General features: G+C 45.2%; 1 protein-coding gene across 1 annotated transcript in view; it reads right to left on the reverse strand.

Moving 5' to 3' along the window:
- Positions 1–16,778, reverse strand: part of LOC124043065 (regulating synaptic membrane exocytosis protein 2) — a 121,728-nt gene that overhangs the window by 58,328 nt on the left and 46,622 nt on the right. The window contains exons 4-6 of the mRNA XM_046361237.1: positions 14,148–14,247; positions 13,601–13,724; positions 7,356–7,402 (exon numbers count right to left, since the gene is read on the reverse strand). Of these exons, the coding sequence (XP_046217193.1) occupies positions 7,356–7,402; positions 13,601–13,724; positions 14,148–14,247 (271 nt within the window). The remainder of the gene's footprint in view (positions 1–7,355; positions 7,403–13,600; positions 13,725–14,147; positions 14,248–16,778) is intronic.

The following is a 16,778-nucleotide window of genomic DNA, read 5'->3' on the forward strand; positions in this document are numbered from 1 at the left end:
GCCCTGACTTTTTCTGAACCGTCTCAGTGCAGCTCCTTCCAATAGGGCGCTTTCCCTTTAATTCCCAATTAAATAGCCAGTATCAGCTGCGCAAAAGTGGGGGTTTTGTGATGGAGATGTGACTGAGGATGTGTTCAACCCTCAGTTCCCGAAGCTTCTCTATTCCGTTGTTTTGTTGCCGTTAAACGTGTGTTTTGTTGCCTAATAGAGTTTACCCAGGATCGGATCCACTCTTTGCGTCCCTGGACTACACCTCTCCGTTCTTCGTGGCCTTTCTCCGTGGGAGATCTATTGGCGGATTGGATTGTCTGACTGACCGACTGATTACCACCTTTTTGTATACGGTATTTCATTTGTTTTGATGTGATGTATACTGTGATTTATGTAGTTGTAGTTGAGGACTTATTAAGAGTGATACGCTTTAAAGTTCTGTGGTAAACTTATTGTTCTATTGATGGTATGATTAATACTGGGTTTATGCTACACGGAATGAACGGTCAAACATTGCATGACAGAAGTCACTTGAGTTCCCTGAACTCTACCGGGCAGGACTCTTTTTAGGCCCGATGTACAGGACATTTCTGGAGGAACCAGAACTCATTGTGTTATATTATATGTGTGTGTAATCATTGATGTTGTTAATACAACCCACGCAAAAGAGTATAGTTGTTTTTGAAGTTCTTTCCAATGTTTTAAGGGTTTATGAAAAGTTTATTTCCATCCTGACTTTTACATAAGTCCTTTGTATTGGTGTAGACTTGACGGACCAGATGGGACTCATTCCCACCCAAACTAAAAGGAGAAACCAATGTTTTCTCTGGTAGGCACAACCTACCTGGCACCCCTATAAATAATAACCTCAAGTCAAAACCGTTACATAAAAAATGGCACCCCAGATGGGACAGCTCAACATTGAGAACTAACCAAAGCAAATATTTTGTGTGGAATTAAAACAATGGATTCACCCCAAGATAATGTGCTCATCCATGTCATACCTGTCAATGGGAATACACAGGGCCATTCTGACCATCAAGCTGACAATACAAATCATAATGTGAATGGAGATAATGGAGTTGCTTTGGGCCAGAGCCCTGGGAATCTGAATGCTCGGCCTGAGCCACAGGCCACAGGAGGTCTAACCAGTTACTCACTTATTGACATGGATCTGTGTGGAAGTACTGAGCTAGCCCTCCCTCTGACACCCAACCTTCCTCCATTGTCTGGTTTATCTCCAGAGGTTGTAGTCTTACAACTTCAAGGTGACATCCTTGATATTCGTCGGACTCAACAACATCTCCAAACTCTTATCCACCATAATTTCAAATGTCTGAGGGAAGAGCAACAACAGAGTGCCATGGAATTCAGAAACTCACTGAGCACTCTAACCCGCACGCTGACAGAGCTCAGTGAGAGTGGAAGACGGGAAATTACTGGTGCCCTGGACAGGCAGTTTGACTACCAACGAAACCAACTCACTGCCACTCTCCAATGGCGCCTGCAACATCACCACACTGAGGTCCTCAAGGACGTTAATTCTGTTTTTTCTCCCATGGTTAACACTGTAGGCCACTTGCAGAGAGAACTCTCTAATTGTGTTAAAATGTTGGATGACGTGTCTGTGGACATGGCCTCCATTAGGCACAACTCCTTACACAGAGTTTCTCTGGTGTCCACTTCTGTTCAGACCACTGAGGGCCAAGCTGGCACCTCTGAACAGCCAAGACAAGGCAATGCTACAGTCATCACTGTCGATGGACTGGTTCGCTTGGGACAGCAGTTTGAGAAGGACAGAGAATGCCAACAGCAATATGACCAGAGAAAGAAACAGACACCCAAACAGTTGCCCAAGACAGACCATCAACAACAGCCAGAGTCTCCAGCCAAGACCTCTCTCATGTTCTGTTGGAGATGTAGCCAAAAGGGACATTCTTCAACTACATGTCCAAGACCGTATCAAGTAAACCCTTCCAGAAACCACAAATCACAACAGGCCAACACACCTAACTCTCTTCGCAGCAATGACCATCCTTCTCTGGGTGCTTTAACCAGAGCTGAAACCCCAAGAGTCACTGCCTACGCCCCCCCATCGACATCCCCATCCTTTCAGTTAATACCGCACCAATCAAAAGCTAAAAAGTTACATGATTGGGGTTCAAATGTGGCACTCTTCTCTGCCGTTGTTCCGGTACCACTAACCCTTGATAATCCTTCTGACAATCTCCTTTTACAGGCTGTGAGAAGAGCTCAGCTGGAACAACCAGAGGAGTTACGGCTGTTGGAACAGCTGCAGAATAATGCTGATGTATGTACTTCAAAGCTAGGACGCACCGGGCTCCTGAAGCACAAAATATTCCTTACACAGGAAATGCCGATCAAGCTAAAGCCATATCGTTTGTCCCCAGCGAAGCTAATCATCCAAAAGGGACTCATAAATGATATGTTAGCACAAGATATAATAGAACGTTCCTCCTCTCCCTGGGCTGCTCCTGTTGTCCTCATCCCAAAAAAGACTGGTGGTCTTAGATTTTGTGTGGACTATAGGAAGACCAACAATGTTTCTCAGACTGATGCCTATCCTCTTCCTACCATCCATGAGATCCTGGAGTCATTGTCTGGCGCTGTTGTGTTCACTACCCTTGACCTCAATAGTGGTTATTGGCAGGTTGAGATGGACCAGGAAAGCAAGGATAAGACTGCTTTTGTCTGTGCTGAGGGCTTGTTTTCCTTTAAGGTGATGCCCTTTGGATTAAAGAATGCCCCTGCCACTTTCCAAAGACTCATGGAGATTGCGTTAGGTGAGCTCAAAGGGAAGATCTGTTTCGTCTACCTGGACAATATAATTATCTACTCTCAGAACAGAGAAAGACACTTTCAAGATCTTCAAGCAGTGTTGGACAAGCTACGAGAAGCTGGTCTGACCTTGAATATGAAGAAGAGCAACTTCTGCCAAACCTCCCTGAAGTTCCTTGGTCATATTGTGTCTTTCGACGGCATTCATGTGGATTCTGAAAAGACAAAGGCTGTACAAGACTTCCCTGTGCCAACCACACTCAAGGCCCTTCAACGGTTCCTTGGTATGGCTGGATGGTACCATCGGTTTGTGTCGAACTTCTCCCAGGTGGCAGAACCCCTCAACGCGTTGAAGCGAAAAGGAGCGAAATTCCAATGGACGGCAGAGTGCCAGACCTCATTTGAAACCCTGAAACGACATCTCGTCACACCTCCCATTTTAGGTCATCCCAACTTTGATTGCCCTTTTGTTGTTTACACTGATGCAAGTGATGTTGGACTTGGTGCTGTCCTAGTCCAACAGACTGGACTTGGCACTGAAGAAGTGCTAGCGTTCGCCAGTCGGACATTGAATGGAGCAGAACGGAACTACTCCACAACCGAGCAAGAGTGCCTTGCAGTTGTCTGGGCTTTGGAAAAGTGGAGGTACTACTTGGAGGGTAGACACTTCACTGTGGTCACTGACCATTCCTCCCTTGTGTGGGTGTTCAAGACCAACAAACCAAGCACCAGACTCATAAGATGGGCTCTACGGTTGCAAGAGTTCACCTTTGCAGTGGAATACAGGAAAGGAAAATACAACACTGTTCCAGATGCCTTGTCCAGAGCTCCTGCTTGTGATAATGGTGGCCCTCATCTTACATGTGCTACTGTCCTGTCAAGCAGTCGAGACTCGCCCAAAACGGACTTTCCCATCTCTGATGAGGCCATATGGAAAGCCCAACAGGATGATTCAGAAGTACAGGCTTTGTACCAGACTATCCTGGAAGATGGAGAAAAGATGGTCAATCCTACCACAAAGCTGACCATCATGGAAGACAAAGTCTACCGAGTTGTACAACTACCTCACAGAACACTCTACCAAATGTACATACCTGAAACTCTACGCCTTCAACTGCTTCAACATTTCCATGAAGACCCATTAGCTGGTCATTTGGGCAGGTTCAAAACCTACAAGCGGTTGCAAGCGTTACTGTACTGGCCACATCTGAGCATGGATGTGAAGTCACACATCCGAAACTGTCAGGTTTGTCAAATGTACAAACCAGAAGGTAGAAAGCCTGCTGGCATGTTGCAGAAAACGGTGGTTACCCGACCTTGGGAAATGTTAGGAGTGGATTTGATGGGTCCATTTCCTAGAAGCTCCAATCAGAATGTGTACATGCTTGTTTTTGTTGATTATTATTCAAAGTGGGTGGAACTCTTTTCCATGCGTCAGGCCACAGCAAGGACCGTCTCTAACATCCTTACGAAAGAGATCCTGACTCGCTGGGGAGTGCCTGATTACATCCTGTCTGATCGAGGTTCCCAATTTGTCTCTGATCTCTTTGAGGAGACCTGCCAAAGATGGAACCTGAGACAGAAGTTGACCACGGCCTATCACCCACAGACCAATCTCACTGAGAGAGTAAATCGAACCTTGAAGACAATGATTGCTTCCTATGTAGGGACGCAGCACAAACACTGGGACAAGCACCTTCACGAGTTTCGATTTGCCCTGAATTCTGCTGTGCAAGAGTCCACTGGAGTCACACCTGCAGAGCTGAACCTAAGTCGTCCTCTCAGAGGACCCTTGGATATGGTGCTACAGCCCCAGCAGCTTACTCCAGATGCTGCTTGCTATGACCAGGTAGGCCATCTCCATGACTTGAGAGCTCTTGTCTCAAAGAACATGATCCAGGCTCGACTCAAGCAGAAGAGAAATTATGATAAGAACAGACGAGACATGCAGTTCCAGCTTCGTGATCGGGTGTGGCTTCGCTCTCATCCTTACTCGAAAGCTGAACAATTCTTCTCGGCCAAGCTCGCTCCTAAATGGCAAGGACCATATAGGATTGTGGAGCAGATGGGCCCTTTGAACTACCGAGTGGTGAAAGAGGACACAGGTGAAGATATGCGCGTTGTTCATGTCTCACGCCTTAAGGCCTGTTACCCCTCGGCTGAGGAAATGGAGGCGATTGAGCGCCGCAAGGTCCTGGATATCTTTGAAGAGGAAAGTGAGGAGACTTTTCTCGGATTCCCAGACCCAGAAGTCTCGCACCTTAAGGCCTGTGACCCCTCAGCTGAGGAGCGTGAGCTCCAAAAAGTAATGAATATTTTTGTAGAGGAAAGCGATGAGGAGACCTTTCTCGGTTTCCCCGACCAAGATGTGCCTTCCAGGGCAATGGTCGGCTTTTTCCAGGGGAGGGGGTGTGTGACGGCCCTGAATTTTTCTGAACCGTCTCAGTGCAGCTCCTTCCAATAGGGCGCTTTCCCTTTAATTCCCAATTAAATAGCCAGTATCAGCTGCGCAAAAGTGGGGTTTTGTGATGGAGACGTGACTGAGGATGTGTTCAACCCTCAGTTCCCGAAGCTTCTCTATTCCGTTGTTTTGTTGCCGTTAAACGTGTGTTTTGTTGCCTAATAGAGTTTACCCAGGATCCACTCTTTGCGTCCCTGGACTACACCTCTCCGTTCTTCGTGGCCTTTCTCCGCGGGAGATCTATTGGCGGATTGGATTGTCTGACTGACCGACTGATTACCACCTTTTTGTATACGGTATTTCATTTGTTTTGATGTGATGTATACTGTGATTTATGTAGTTGTAGTTGAGGACTTATTAAGAGTGATACGCTTTAAAGTTCTGTGGTAAACTTATTGTTCTATTGATGGTATGATTAATACTGGGTTTATGCTACACGGAATGAACGGACAAACATTGCGTGACAGAAGTCACTTGAGTTCCCTGAACTCTACCGGGCAGGACTCTTTTTAGGCCCGATGTACAGGACATTTCTGGAGGAACCAGAACTCATTGTGTTATATTATTATATGTGTGTGTAATCATTGATGTTGTTAATACAACCCACGCAAAAGAGTATAGTTGTTTTTGAAGTTCTTTCCAATGTTTTAAGGGTTTATGAAAAGTTTATTTCCATCCTGACTTTTACATAAGTCCTTTGTATTGGTGTAGACTTGACGGACCAGATGGGACTCATTCCCACCCAAACTAAAAGGAGAAACCAATGTTTTCTCTGGTAGGCACAACCTACCTGGCACCCCTATAAATAATAACCTCAAGTCAAAACCGTTACAGTGTGTGACGATGAAGCCAGAGAGGGATTATAAGTGACAGTAACCTCTCACTGACGAGCAGCTCCTGAAATGCGGCTCCAGCCGCAGGACGCCGGCAACAGGGACGATCCCAGGGATAAGGAGTGGAACGGCCACCTCTGCTGAAACACAGGAACCTGTCGAGCCGGCTGGGGCATGGGAGCCCGGCGACCTAGAGTGCCGAAGAAGGAGCAGCACACCCTCTCCGACGCGAGGCTCCAGTCGCAGGACGCCGACCAGAGGGACGTTCCCGGGGATCAGAGAGGACCATTCGGCTCTGTAGAGGCAAAGGAACCTGACGAGCAGCCTTAAGTGCCGGAGCCTGGCAAGCCAGCTGTGACTGGGGAGCCTGCCGAGCCTACCGAGTTTTGAAACCTGACAAGCTATCTGAGGCACCCTCGGTAGACTTGGCAACAGACGCTTGACCTGCCAACCGAGTCTTGACACCCCGATGTACCGGCTTAGACATGAAAGCCTAAAGAGCCGGCTGAGGCATCCTTGGTTGCTCTGGCAGTGGAACCCAGACCCAACGTCACTTCCAACACGAAAACGAAAAACATGCTTCCCTTTGGTGAGGCGTTATTTTGTAAAGCTGTACACTGAGAGTTGGGAAGAAACGGCGACATGAAACAGATACAGAAACAATAACGCCTGGGGAAGGAACCAAATGGAGTGACATATATAGAGTCCAGGTGAGTGTCAATAAGCGCTGTTGCTTGTGACGATGGTGACAGGTGTGCGTAATAATCAGCAGTCTGGTGACCTAGAGGCCAGAGAGGGAGTATACGTGAGAACATTATTTAACATTAGATTGTCTCTAAGCTTTAAAGGAATGTGGTTCTTTATATAGACCACAACACCGCCCCCGTTGGCATTTCTGTCTTTTCTGTAAATGTTATAACCTTGTATTGCTACCACTGTATCATCAAAGGTATAGTCAAGGTGAGTTTCAGAGATAGTCAGAATATGCATGTTACTTGTTCTAAGCAAGTTATTGACCTCATGGACCTTGTTTCTCAGGCTGCATATGTTAATATGGCCTATTTTTAGCACTTTCCTGGCTTGCTTGATTGTTTTTAATGCTTTCCTATGAAGCTTATCAGAAGTAGACTTGATAGTGCAGGGTGAGCTGCACAAAGTGGTCTTCCTACTAGGGCAGATTGCCTCAGATTTCTTTGAATCATTGTGTAATTTAGTAAAAGCTAAGAGCATTATTGATGTTGTGATAATGCATGTATGATGTCACCACTCACTTGATTCAAGTTGTCCATGTGTGCTCTCTGAGATACTGGGAGAATCTCTGGGAAATAAACAGAACCCCAACATTATGAAGCAAGAGATCTTCACAGATACAATACTGTTAATGTCCTCTCTCTAGTCAAATATGGGTCACCTGGTTATGTTTATTCAGAGGGTCCAGGGGGGAATTGTTCTAATGAAGCTTGGTTGTTATCTTTGGAGCTGAGGGACTGAAGCTAGGATGTCATATGTGGAGCTAATGAACTGAAGCTGGGATGTTATCTGTGGAGCTGAGGGACTGAAGCTGGGATGTTATCTGTGGAACTGAGGGACTGACGCTGGGGTTTTACCTGTGGAGCTGAGGGACTGAAGCTGGGATGTTACCTGTGGAGCTAATGGAATGAAACTTGTATGTTATCTGTGGAGCTAATGGACTGAAGCTTGGATGTTATCTGTGTAGCTAATGGAATGAATATTGGATGATATCTGTGGTGCTAAAGGACTGAAGCTGGGATGTTACCTGTGGTGCTAAAGGACTGAAGCTGGGATGTTACCTGTGGAGCTAATGGATTGAAGCTTGGATGTTATCTGTGTAGCTAATGGAATGAATATTGGATGATATCTGTGAAGCTGAGGGACTGAAACTGGGATGTTATTTCTGGAGCTAATGGAATGAATCTGGGATGTTATCTCTGCAGCAGAGGGAGGGATGCTGCAATGTTACCTGTGGCGCTAATGGACTGAAGCTGGGAGGTTATTATTGAGGCTGAGGGACTGAAGCTGTGATGTTATCAGTGGAGCTGTGCAACTGAAGCTTGGTTGTTATCTGTGAAGCTGAGGTACTGTAGCTTGGATGTTATTTGTGGAGCCGAGGGACTGAAGCTGGGATTTTATCTCTGGTGCTGAAAGACTGCAGCTGGAATGTCATCTGTGGAGCTTAGGGACTTACGCTGGGATGCTATCTGTGGTGCTAAAAGACTGAAGCTGGGATGTTATCTGTGGAGCTTAGGGACTTACGCTGGGATGCTATTTGTGGTGCTAAAAGACTGAAGCTGGGATGTTATCTGTGGAGCTTAGGGACTGAAGCTGGGATGTAATATGTGGATCTGAAAGACTGAAGCTGTGATGTTATCAGTGGAGCTGTGGGACTGAAGCTGGGATGTTATATGTGGAGCTGAGGTACTGTAGCTTGGATGTTATTTGTGGAGCCGAGGGACTGAAGCTGGGATGTTATCTGTGGATCTGAAAGACTGAAGCTGGGATGTTACCTATGGAGCTGGGGGACTGAAGCTGGATGTTATCTGTGGATCTGAATGACTGAAGCTGGGATGTTATCTGTGGAGTTGAGGGACTGAAGCTGGGATGTTATCTGTGGAGCTGAGGGACTGAAGCTGGGATGTTACCAGTGGTGCTAAAGGACTGAAGCTGGGATGTTATCTGTGAAGCTGATGGACTGAAGCTGTGTTTTTATCTTTGTTGCTGAAAGACTGAAGGCTGGATGTTATCTGTGGGGCTGAACGACTGGAGCTCGGATGCTCTCTGTGGTGCTGAGGGACTGAAGCTGGGATGGTATCTGTGGAGCTAATGGACTGAATCTTGGATGTTATCTGTGTAGCTGAGGGACTGAAGCTGGGATGTTACCTGTGGTGCTAAAGGACTGAAGCTGGGATGTTATCTGTGGAGCTGTGGGACTGAAGCTGGCATGTTATCTGTAGAGCTGAGGGGCTGAAGCTGGAATGTCATCTCTGGAGCTGAACGACTAAAACTGGGATGTTATCTGTGGAGATGAGGGACTGAAGATGAGATGTTATTTGTGGAGCTGAGGGACTGAAGCTGGGACGTTATCTCTGGAGCTGAACGACTGGAGCTCAGATGCTCTCTGTGGTGCTGAGGGACTGAAGCTGGGATGGTATCTGTGGAGCTAATGGAATGAATATTGGATGATATCTGTGGTGCTAAAGGACTGAAGCTGGGATGTTACCTGTGGTGCTGAAGGACTGAAGCTGGGATGTTACCTGTGGAGCTAATGGAATGAAACTTGTATGTTATCTGTGGAGCTAATGGACTGAAGCTTGGATGTTATCTGTGTAGCTAATGGAATGAATATTGGATAATATCTGTGGAGCTGAGGCACTGAAGCTGGGATGTTATCTGTGGAGCTGAGGGACTGAATCTGGGATGTTATCTGTAGATCGAATGGACTGAAGCTGGGATGTTATCTCTGCAGCAGAGGGAGGGTTGCTGAAATGTTACCTGTGGCGCTAATGGACTGAAGCTGGGAGGTTATTATTGAGGCTGAGGGACTGAAGCTGGGATGTTATCAGTGGAGCTGTGCAACTGAAGCTTGGTTGTTATCTGTGAAGCTGAGGGACTGAAGCTGGGATGTTATATGTGGAGCTGAGGTACTGTAGCTTGGATGTTATTTGTGGAGCCGAGGGACTGAAGCTGGGATTTTATCTCTGGTGCTGAAAGACTGAAGCTGAATGTCATCTGTGGAGCTTAGGGACTGACCGCTGGGATGTTATCTGTGGAGCTTAGGGACTGAAATGGGATGTCATCTGTGGAGCTGAGGAACTGAAGCTGGGGTGTTATCTGTGGATCTGAAAGACTGAAGCTGGGGTGTCATTTGTGGAGCTGAAAGTCTGAAGCTGGGATGTTGTCTGTGAAGCCCGAGGGACTGAAGATGGAATGTTATTTGTGGAGCAGAGGGTTTAACGCTAGGATGTTATCTGTGGAGCTGAAAGACTGAAGGTGGAATGTTATCTGTGGAGCTGAGGGACTGAAGCTGGGATGTTATCTGTGGAGCTGAATCACTGAAACTGGGATGTTATCTGTGGAGCTGAATCACTGAAACTGGGATGTTATCTGTGGAGCTGAAGGACTGAAGCTGGGATGTTATCTGAGGAGCTGAACGACTGGAGCTCGGATGCTCTCTGTGGTGCTGAGGGACTGAAGCTGGGATGGTATCTGTGGAGCTGAATGACTGAAATGGGATGTCATCTGTGGAGCTGAGGAACTGAAGCTGGGGTGTCATTTGTGGAGATGAAAGTCTGACGCTGGGATGTTATCTGTGGATCTGAAAGACTGAAGCTGGGGTGTCATTTGTGGAGCTGAAAGTCTGAAGCTGGGATGTTATCTGTGTATCTGAAAGACTGAAGCTGGGATGTTACCTATGGAGCTGGGGGACTGAAGCTGGAATGTCATCTCTGGAGCTGAACGACTAAAACTGGAATGTCATCTCTGGAGCTGAACGACTAAAACTGGGATGTTATCTGTGGAGATGAGGGACTGAAGATGAGATGTTATCTGTGGAGCTGGGGGACTGAAGCTTGGCTATTATCTGTGGAACAGAGGGACTGTAACTGGGATGTTTTCAGTGGAGCTGGGGGACTGGAGCTGGGATGTTATCTCTGGTGCTGAAAGACTGAAGCTGGGATGTTATCTCTGGTGCTGAAAGACTGAAACTGGGATGTTATCTGTGGAGCTGTGAGGCACTGATGCTGAAATGTTATCAATGGAGCTGAATGACTGAAACTGGGATGTTATCTGTGGAGCTGGGGGACTGAAGCTGGGATGTCATCTGTGGAGCAGAGGGACTGTAACTGGGATGTTTTCAGTGGAGTTGGGCGACTGAAGCTGGGATGTGTTCTGTGGATCTGAATGACTAAATCTGGGATGTTATCTGTGGAGCTGAGGGATTGAAGCTGAAATTTTATCTGTGGAGCTTAGGGACTGAAGCTTGGATGTTTTCTGTTTAGCTGAGGCATTGAAGCTGGGATGTTATCTGTGGAGCTGTGGGACTGAAGCTGGGATGTTATCTGTGGAGCTGTGGGACTGAAGCTGGGATGTTGTCTGTGAAGCCCGAGGGACTGAAGATGGAATGTTATTTGTGGAGCAGAGGGATTAATGCTAGGATGCTATCTGTGGAGCTTAAAGACTGAAGCTGGAATGTTATCTGTGGAGCTGAGGGACTGTAGCTGGCATGTTATCTGTAGAGCTGAACAACTAAAACTGGGATGTTATCTGTGGAGATGAGGGACTGAAGATGAGATGTTATCTGTGGAGCTGAATCATTGAAACTGGGATGTTATATGTGGAGCTGAAGGACTGAAGCTGGGATGTTATCTATGGAGCTGAGGGACTGAAGCTGGGATGGTATCTGTGGAGCTGAATGACTGAAACTGGGTTGTTATCTGTGGAGGTGAGGCACTGAAGCTGGAATGTTTTCTATGGATCTGAATGACTAAATCTGGGATGTTTTCAGTGGAGCTGGGGGACTGAAGCTGGGATTTTATCTGTGGGGCTGAGGGACTGAAGCTGGGATGTTATCTGTGGTGCTGTGGGACTGAAGCTGGGATGCTATCTGTGGAGCTGTGGGACTGAAGCTGGGATGTTATTTGTGGAGCTAAGGCATTGAAGCTGGGATGTTTTTTGTGGAGCTGTGGGACTGAAGCTGGGATGTTATCTGTGGAGCTGAGGCATTGAAGCTGGGATGTTTTCTGTGGATCTGAGGCACTGAAGCTGGGATGTTATCTGTGGAGCTGAGGCATTGAAGCTGGGATGTTATCTGTGGATCGGAAAGACTGAAGCTGGGATGTTATCTGTGGAGCTGAGGGACTGAAGCTGGGATGTTATCTGTGGAGCTGAGGGACTGAAGCTGGGATGTGATCTCTGGAGCTGAAAGACTGAATCTGGTATGTTATCTTTGGAGCTGAAGGACGGTGTTAATATTAGTATGTAACATTTTCACAGCTTTCAATGACAGGGACTCATTTTCTGCTTCGAACCTTTATGCAAACCTTTACGTTAACTTTCATATCTTGTCAGAGATACCATTAATAAAATTCTCCTGAGACGGGGGAATAAATTGAGTAAACATTTCAGTTAGTCAACACCGGCTGTTTACCAAGCATGTAGTGAATACCATTTGATTTGAATATGTATTTTTACAGTGCCTTCAGAAAGTATTGACACCCCTTGACTTATTCCTCATGTTGTTATTTTACAGCCTGAATTTAAAGTTGATTAAATTGAGATGTTTTGTCACTGTCCTTTACACAATAACCCATAATGTCAAAGTGGAATTAGGTATAATTTATTACAGAGTTTAAAGGCTGTGATAGGAAAACACTGAGGATGGATCAACAACATTGTAGTTACTCCACAATAGTAAACCAAATGGCAGAGTGAAAAGAAGGAAGCCTGTACCGAATAAAGATATTCCAAAACATGCATCCTGTTTGAATAAGGCATGTTGTGGCAAATAAATGTGGCAAATAAATTAACTTTATGTCCTGAATACAAAGCGTGTTTGGGGCAAAGCCAACTCATCACTGACTACCACTCCTCATATTTTCAAGCATAGTGGTGGCTACATCGTGTTATGGGTATGCTTGTTATCGGCAAGGACTAGGGAATGTTTTGGGAAAAAAATACCATTTAATAGAGTTAAGCAAATGAAAAATGCATAACCTGGTTCAGTCTGCTTTCCAACAGACACTGGGAGATTAATTCAGACACGGAGTTGCTTACAAACTTGCATAGTTAAAAAAAATATATATTTATTTATTTTACCTAGACAAGTCAGTTAAGAACAAACTCTTATTTTCAATGACGGCCTAGGAACAGTGGGTTAACTGCCTGTTCAGGGACAGATTTGTACCTTGTCAGCTTGGGGATTTGAACTTGCAACCTTCCAGTTACTAATCCAACGTTCTAACCACTAGGCTACCCTGCAGCCCCAATAAAGGTTAAATAAATGTGTAATTTAAATAAAGATGACATTGACTGTTCCTGAGTGGCCTAGTTTGAGTTTTCACTTAAATTGGCTTGAAAAATCTATGGCAAGACCTGGAAATGGTTGTCTACCGATGATCAACAACCAACTTGACATAGCTTGAAGAATTTAAAAAAGAACCATGTGCAAACATTGTACAAACCAGGTGTGTAAAGCTCTTACCCAAAAAGACTCACAGCAATAATCGCTGCCAAAGGTGATTCTAAAACAAGTTTTCACTTTATAATTATGTGATATTGTGTGTAAATGGATGAGAAAAGGAAACATATTTAATCCATTTTAAATTAAAGCTGTAACACAACAAAATGAATACTTTCGGAAGGCACTGTACAACTCCACAAGTCATTAAGGGCGTACAGGGGTAGTGCAAAACCAAGCTGGGAGTCACACATCCTAAGACTAAGTACATGTATTCACAACTTGAAAGGTCATTTTCCATAGTTGTGTTAGAACTGAACTCACCGTATGGGACGGGACACAACCAGCTCCACTTGGGGGTCTGGCTTTGATTCTAGAATGACATTATAAACTTCCTTGAATGTTGCTCCTTGTAGGACCCTCCCATTCCATTCAAGAACCTGATCTCCTGAAGAGAGAGAGAGGAGCCGTTAACACAGCACACTGCAGAAAGAGAGGAGTGACATTAAAATATTCATGCAGTGTACAAATATGATTGAATTTGAGAAGTGTTTATGATGTGTACAAATATGATTGGTCAGACAAGGGTAATGGCAGCTAAAAAGACTCATTGCATCATCAGTATGAGAAGGCGTGTACTCATGACATCATCAGTGGGAGCCAGGGTGTACTCATGACATCGTCAGTATGAGACATTGTGAGAGTGCGTACTCGTGACATCATCATTGTGAGTCAACATGTACTAGTTACATATTTAGAATGAGCCAGTGTCTACTCATGATATCATCAGTGTGAGCCAGTGCCTACTCATGACATCCTCAGTGTGAGATAGTGTGTACTCTTGACATGATCAGTGTGAGCAGGTGTGTACCTGGTCGAAGGTGACCAACAGTATCTGCTAGACTTCCTCTCTTCACTTTAGTGATGAAAGCACAAAGTCGACCAGAATCCATCATCTTTCCTCCAACCACCTGTTAGACACAGACATGTTCAGTCATCACTATACATTGTACTCAGTATACATCACTATACATCAGTGGTGTAAAGTACTTAAGTAAAAATACTTTAAAGTACTACTTAAGTCGTTTTTTGGGGTATCTGTACTTTATTGTACATATTTTTTTTTAAATTGCCACCTTTTTCCCCCCAATTTTGTGGTAGTTACTATCTTGTCTCATCGTTACAACTCCCGTATGGGCTTGTGAGAAACGAAGGTCGAAAGGTCTGAAACGCTAGTGCGCGATGAGACAAGGGTATCCCTACCGGCCAAACCCTCCCTAACCCGGACGACGCTAGGCCAATTGTGCATCACTCCATGGACCTCTCGGTCGCGGCCGGCTGCTACAAAGCCTGGGCTCGAACCCAGGGTCTCTGGTGGCAGAGTGGTGCATGCCTTAGGCCACTGCGCCACCCGGGAGGACTTTTAATTTTACTTCGCTACAGTCCTAAAGAAAATTATGTACTTTTTACTCCTTACATTTACCTGACACCCAAAAGTACTCGTTACATTTTTAATGCTTAGCAGGACAGGAAAATGGTCCTTATCAAAACAACACATGGTCATCCCTTATGTCTCTGATCTGCCGGAATCACTAAACAGAAATGCATATTTTGTAAATGATGTCTGAGTGTTGGAGTGTGCCCCTGGATATCTGTAAATGATGTCTGAGTGATGGAGTGTGCCTCTAGATATCTGTAAATTATGTCTGAGTGATGGAGTGTGCCCCTGAATATCTGTAAATTTTGTCTGAGTGGTGGAGTGTGCCCCTGGATATCTGTAAATGATGTCTGAGTGATGGAGTGTGCCTCTAGATATCTGTAAATGATGTCTGAGTGATGGAGTGTTCCTCCGGATATCTGTAAACGATGTCTGAGTGATGGAGTGTGCCCCTGGATATCTGTAAATTATGTCTAAGGGATGGAGTGTGCCCCTGAATATCCGTAAATGATGTCTGAGGGATGGAGTGTGCCCCTGAATATCTGTAAATTTTGTCTGAGTGGTGGAGTGTGCCCCTGGATAACTGTAAATGATGTCTGAGCATTGGAGTGTGCCCTTGTATATCTGTAAATGATGTCTGAGTGATGGAGTGTGCCTCTGGATATCTGTAAATGATGTCTGAGGGATGGAGTGTTCCTCTGGATATCTGTAGATGATGTCTGAGTGATGGAGTGTTCCCCTGGATATCTGTAAATGATGTCTGAGTGGTGGAGTGTGCCCCTGGATATCTGTAAATGATGTCTGAGTGATGGAGTGTGCCTCTGGATATCTGTAAATTTTGTCTGAGTGGTGGAGTGTGCCCCTGGATAACTGTAAATGATGTCTGAGTGATGGAGTGTGCCTCTAGATATCTGTACATTATGTCTGAGTGATGGAGTGTGCCTCTGGATATGTGTAAATATGTCTGAGTGATGGAGTGTGCCTCTGGATATCTGTAAATGATGTCTGAGTGATGGAGTGTGTCCCTGGATATCTGTAAATAATGTCTGAGTGATGGAGTGTGCCTCCGGATATCTGTAAATGATGTCTGAGGGATGGAGTGTTCCTCTGGATATCTGTAAATGATGTCTGAGTGATTGAGTGTGCCTCCGGATATCTGTAAATGATGTCTGAGGGATGGAGTGTTCCTCTGGATATCTGTAGATGATGTCTGAGTGATGGAGTGTTCCCCTGGATATCTGTGAATGATGTCTGAGTGATGGAGTGTGCCTCTAGATATCTGTAAATTATGTCTGAGTGATGGAGTGTGCTTCTGGATATCTGTAAATGATGTCTGAGTGATGGAGTGTGTCCCTGAATATCTGTAAATTATGTCTGAGTGATGGAGTGTGCTTCTGGATATCTGTAAATGATGTCTGAGTGATGGAATGTGCCCTTGTATATCTGTAAATGATGTCTGAGTGATGGAGTGTGCCCCTGGATATATGTAAATGATGTCTGAGTGATGGAGTGTGTCCTTGTATATCTGTAAATGATGTCTGAGTGATGGAGTGTGCCTCTAGATATCTGTAAATTTTGTCTGAGTGATGGAGTGTGCCTCTAGATATCTGTAAATATGTCTGAGTGATGGAGTGTGCCTCTCGATATCTGTAAATGATGTCTGAGTGATGGAGTGTGCCTCTAGATATATGTAAATTATGTCTGAGTGATGGAGTGTGCTTCTGGATATCTGTAAATGATGTCTGAGTGATGGAGTGTGCCCCTGGATATCTGTAAATGATGTCTGAGCATTGGAGTGTGTCCTTGTATATCTGTAAATGATGTCTGAGTGATGGAGTGTGCCTCTAGATATCTGTATATTTTGTCTGAGTGATGGAGTGTGCCTCTAGATATCTGTAAATATGTCTGAGTGATGGAGTGTGCCTCTCGATATCTGTAAATGATGTCTGAGTGATGGAGTGTGCCTCTAGATATATGTAAATTATGTCTGAGTGATGGAGTGTGCTTCTGGATATCTGTAAATGATGTCTGAGTGATGGAGTGTGTCCCTGAATATCTGTAAAT

Source organism: Oncorhynchus gorbuscha, linkage group LG09, assembly GCF_021184085.1.
Source record: "Oncorhynchus gorbuscha isolate QuinsamMale2020 ecotype Even-year linkage group LG09, OgorEven_v1.0, whole genome shotgun sequence".
In the NCBI taxonomy this organism is placed as follows: domain Eukaryota; kingdom Metazoa; phylum Chordata; class Actinopteri; order Salmoniformes; family Salmonidae; genus Oncorhynchus; species Oncorhynchus gorbuscha.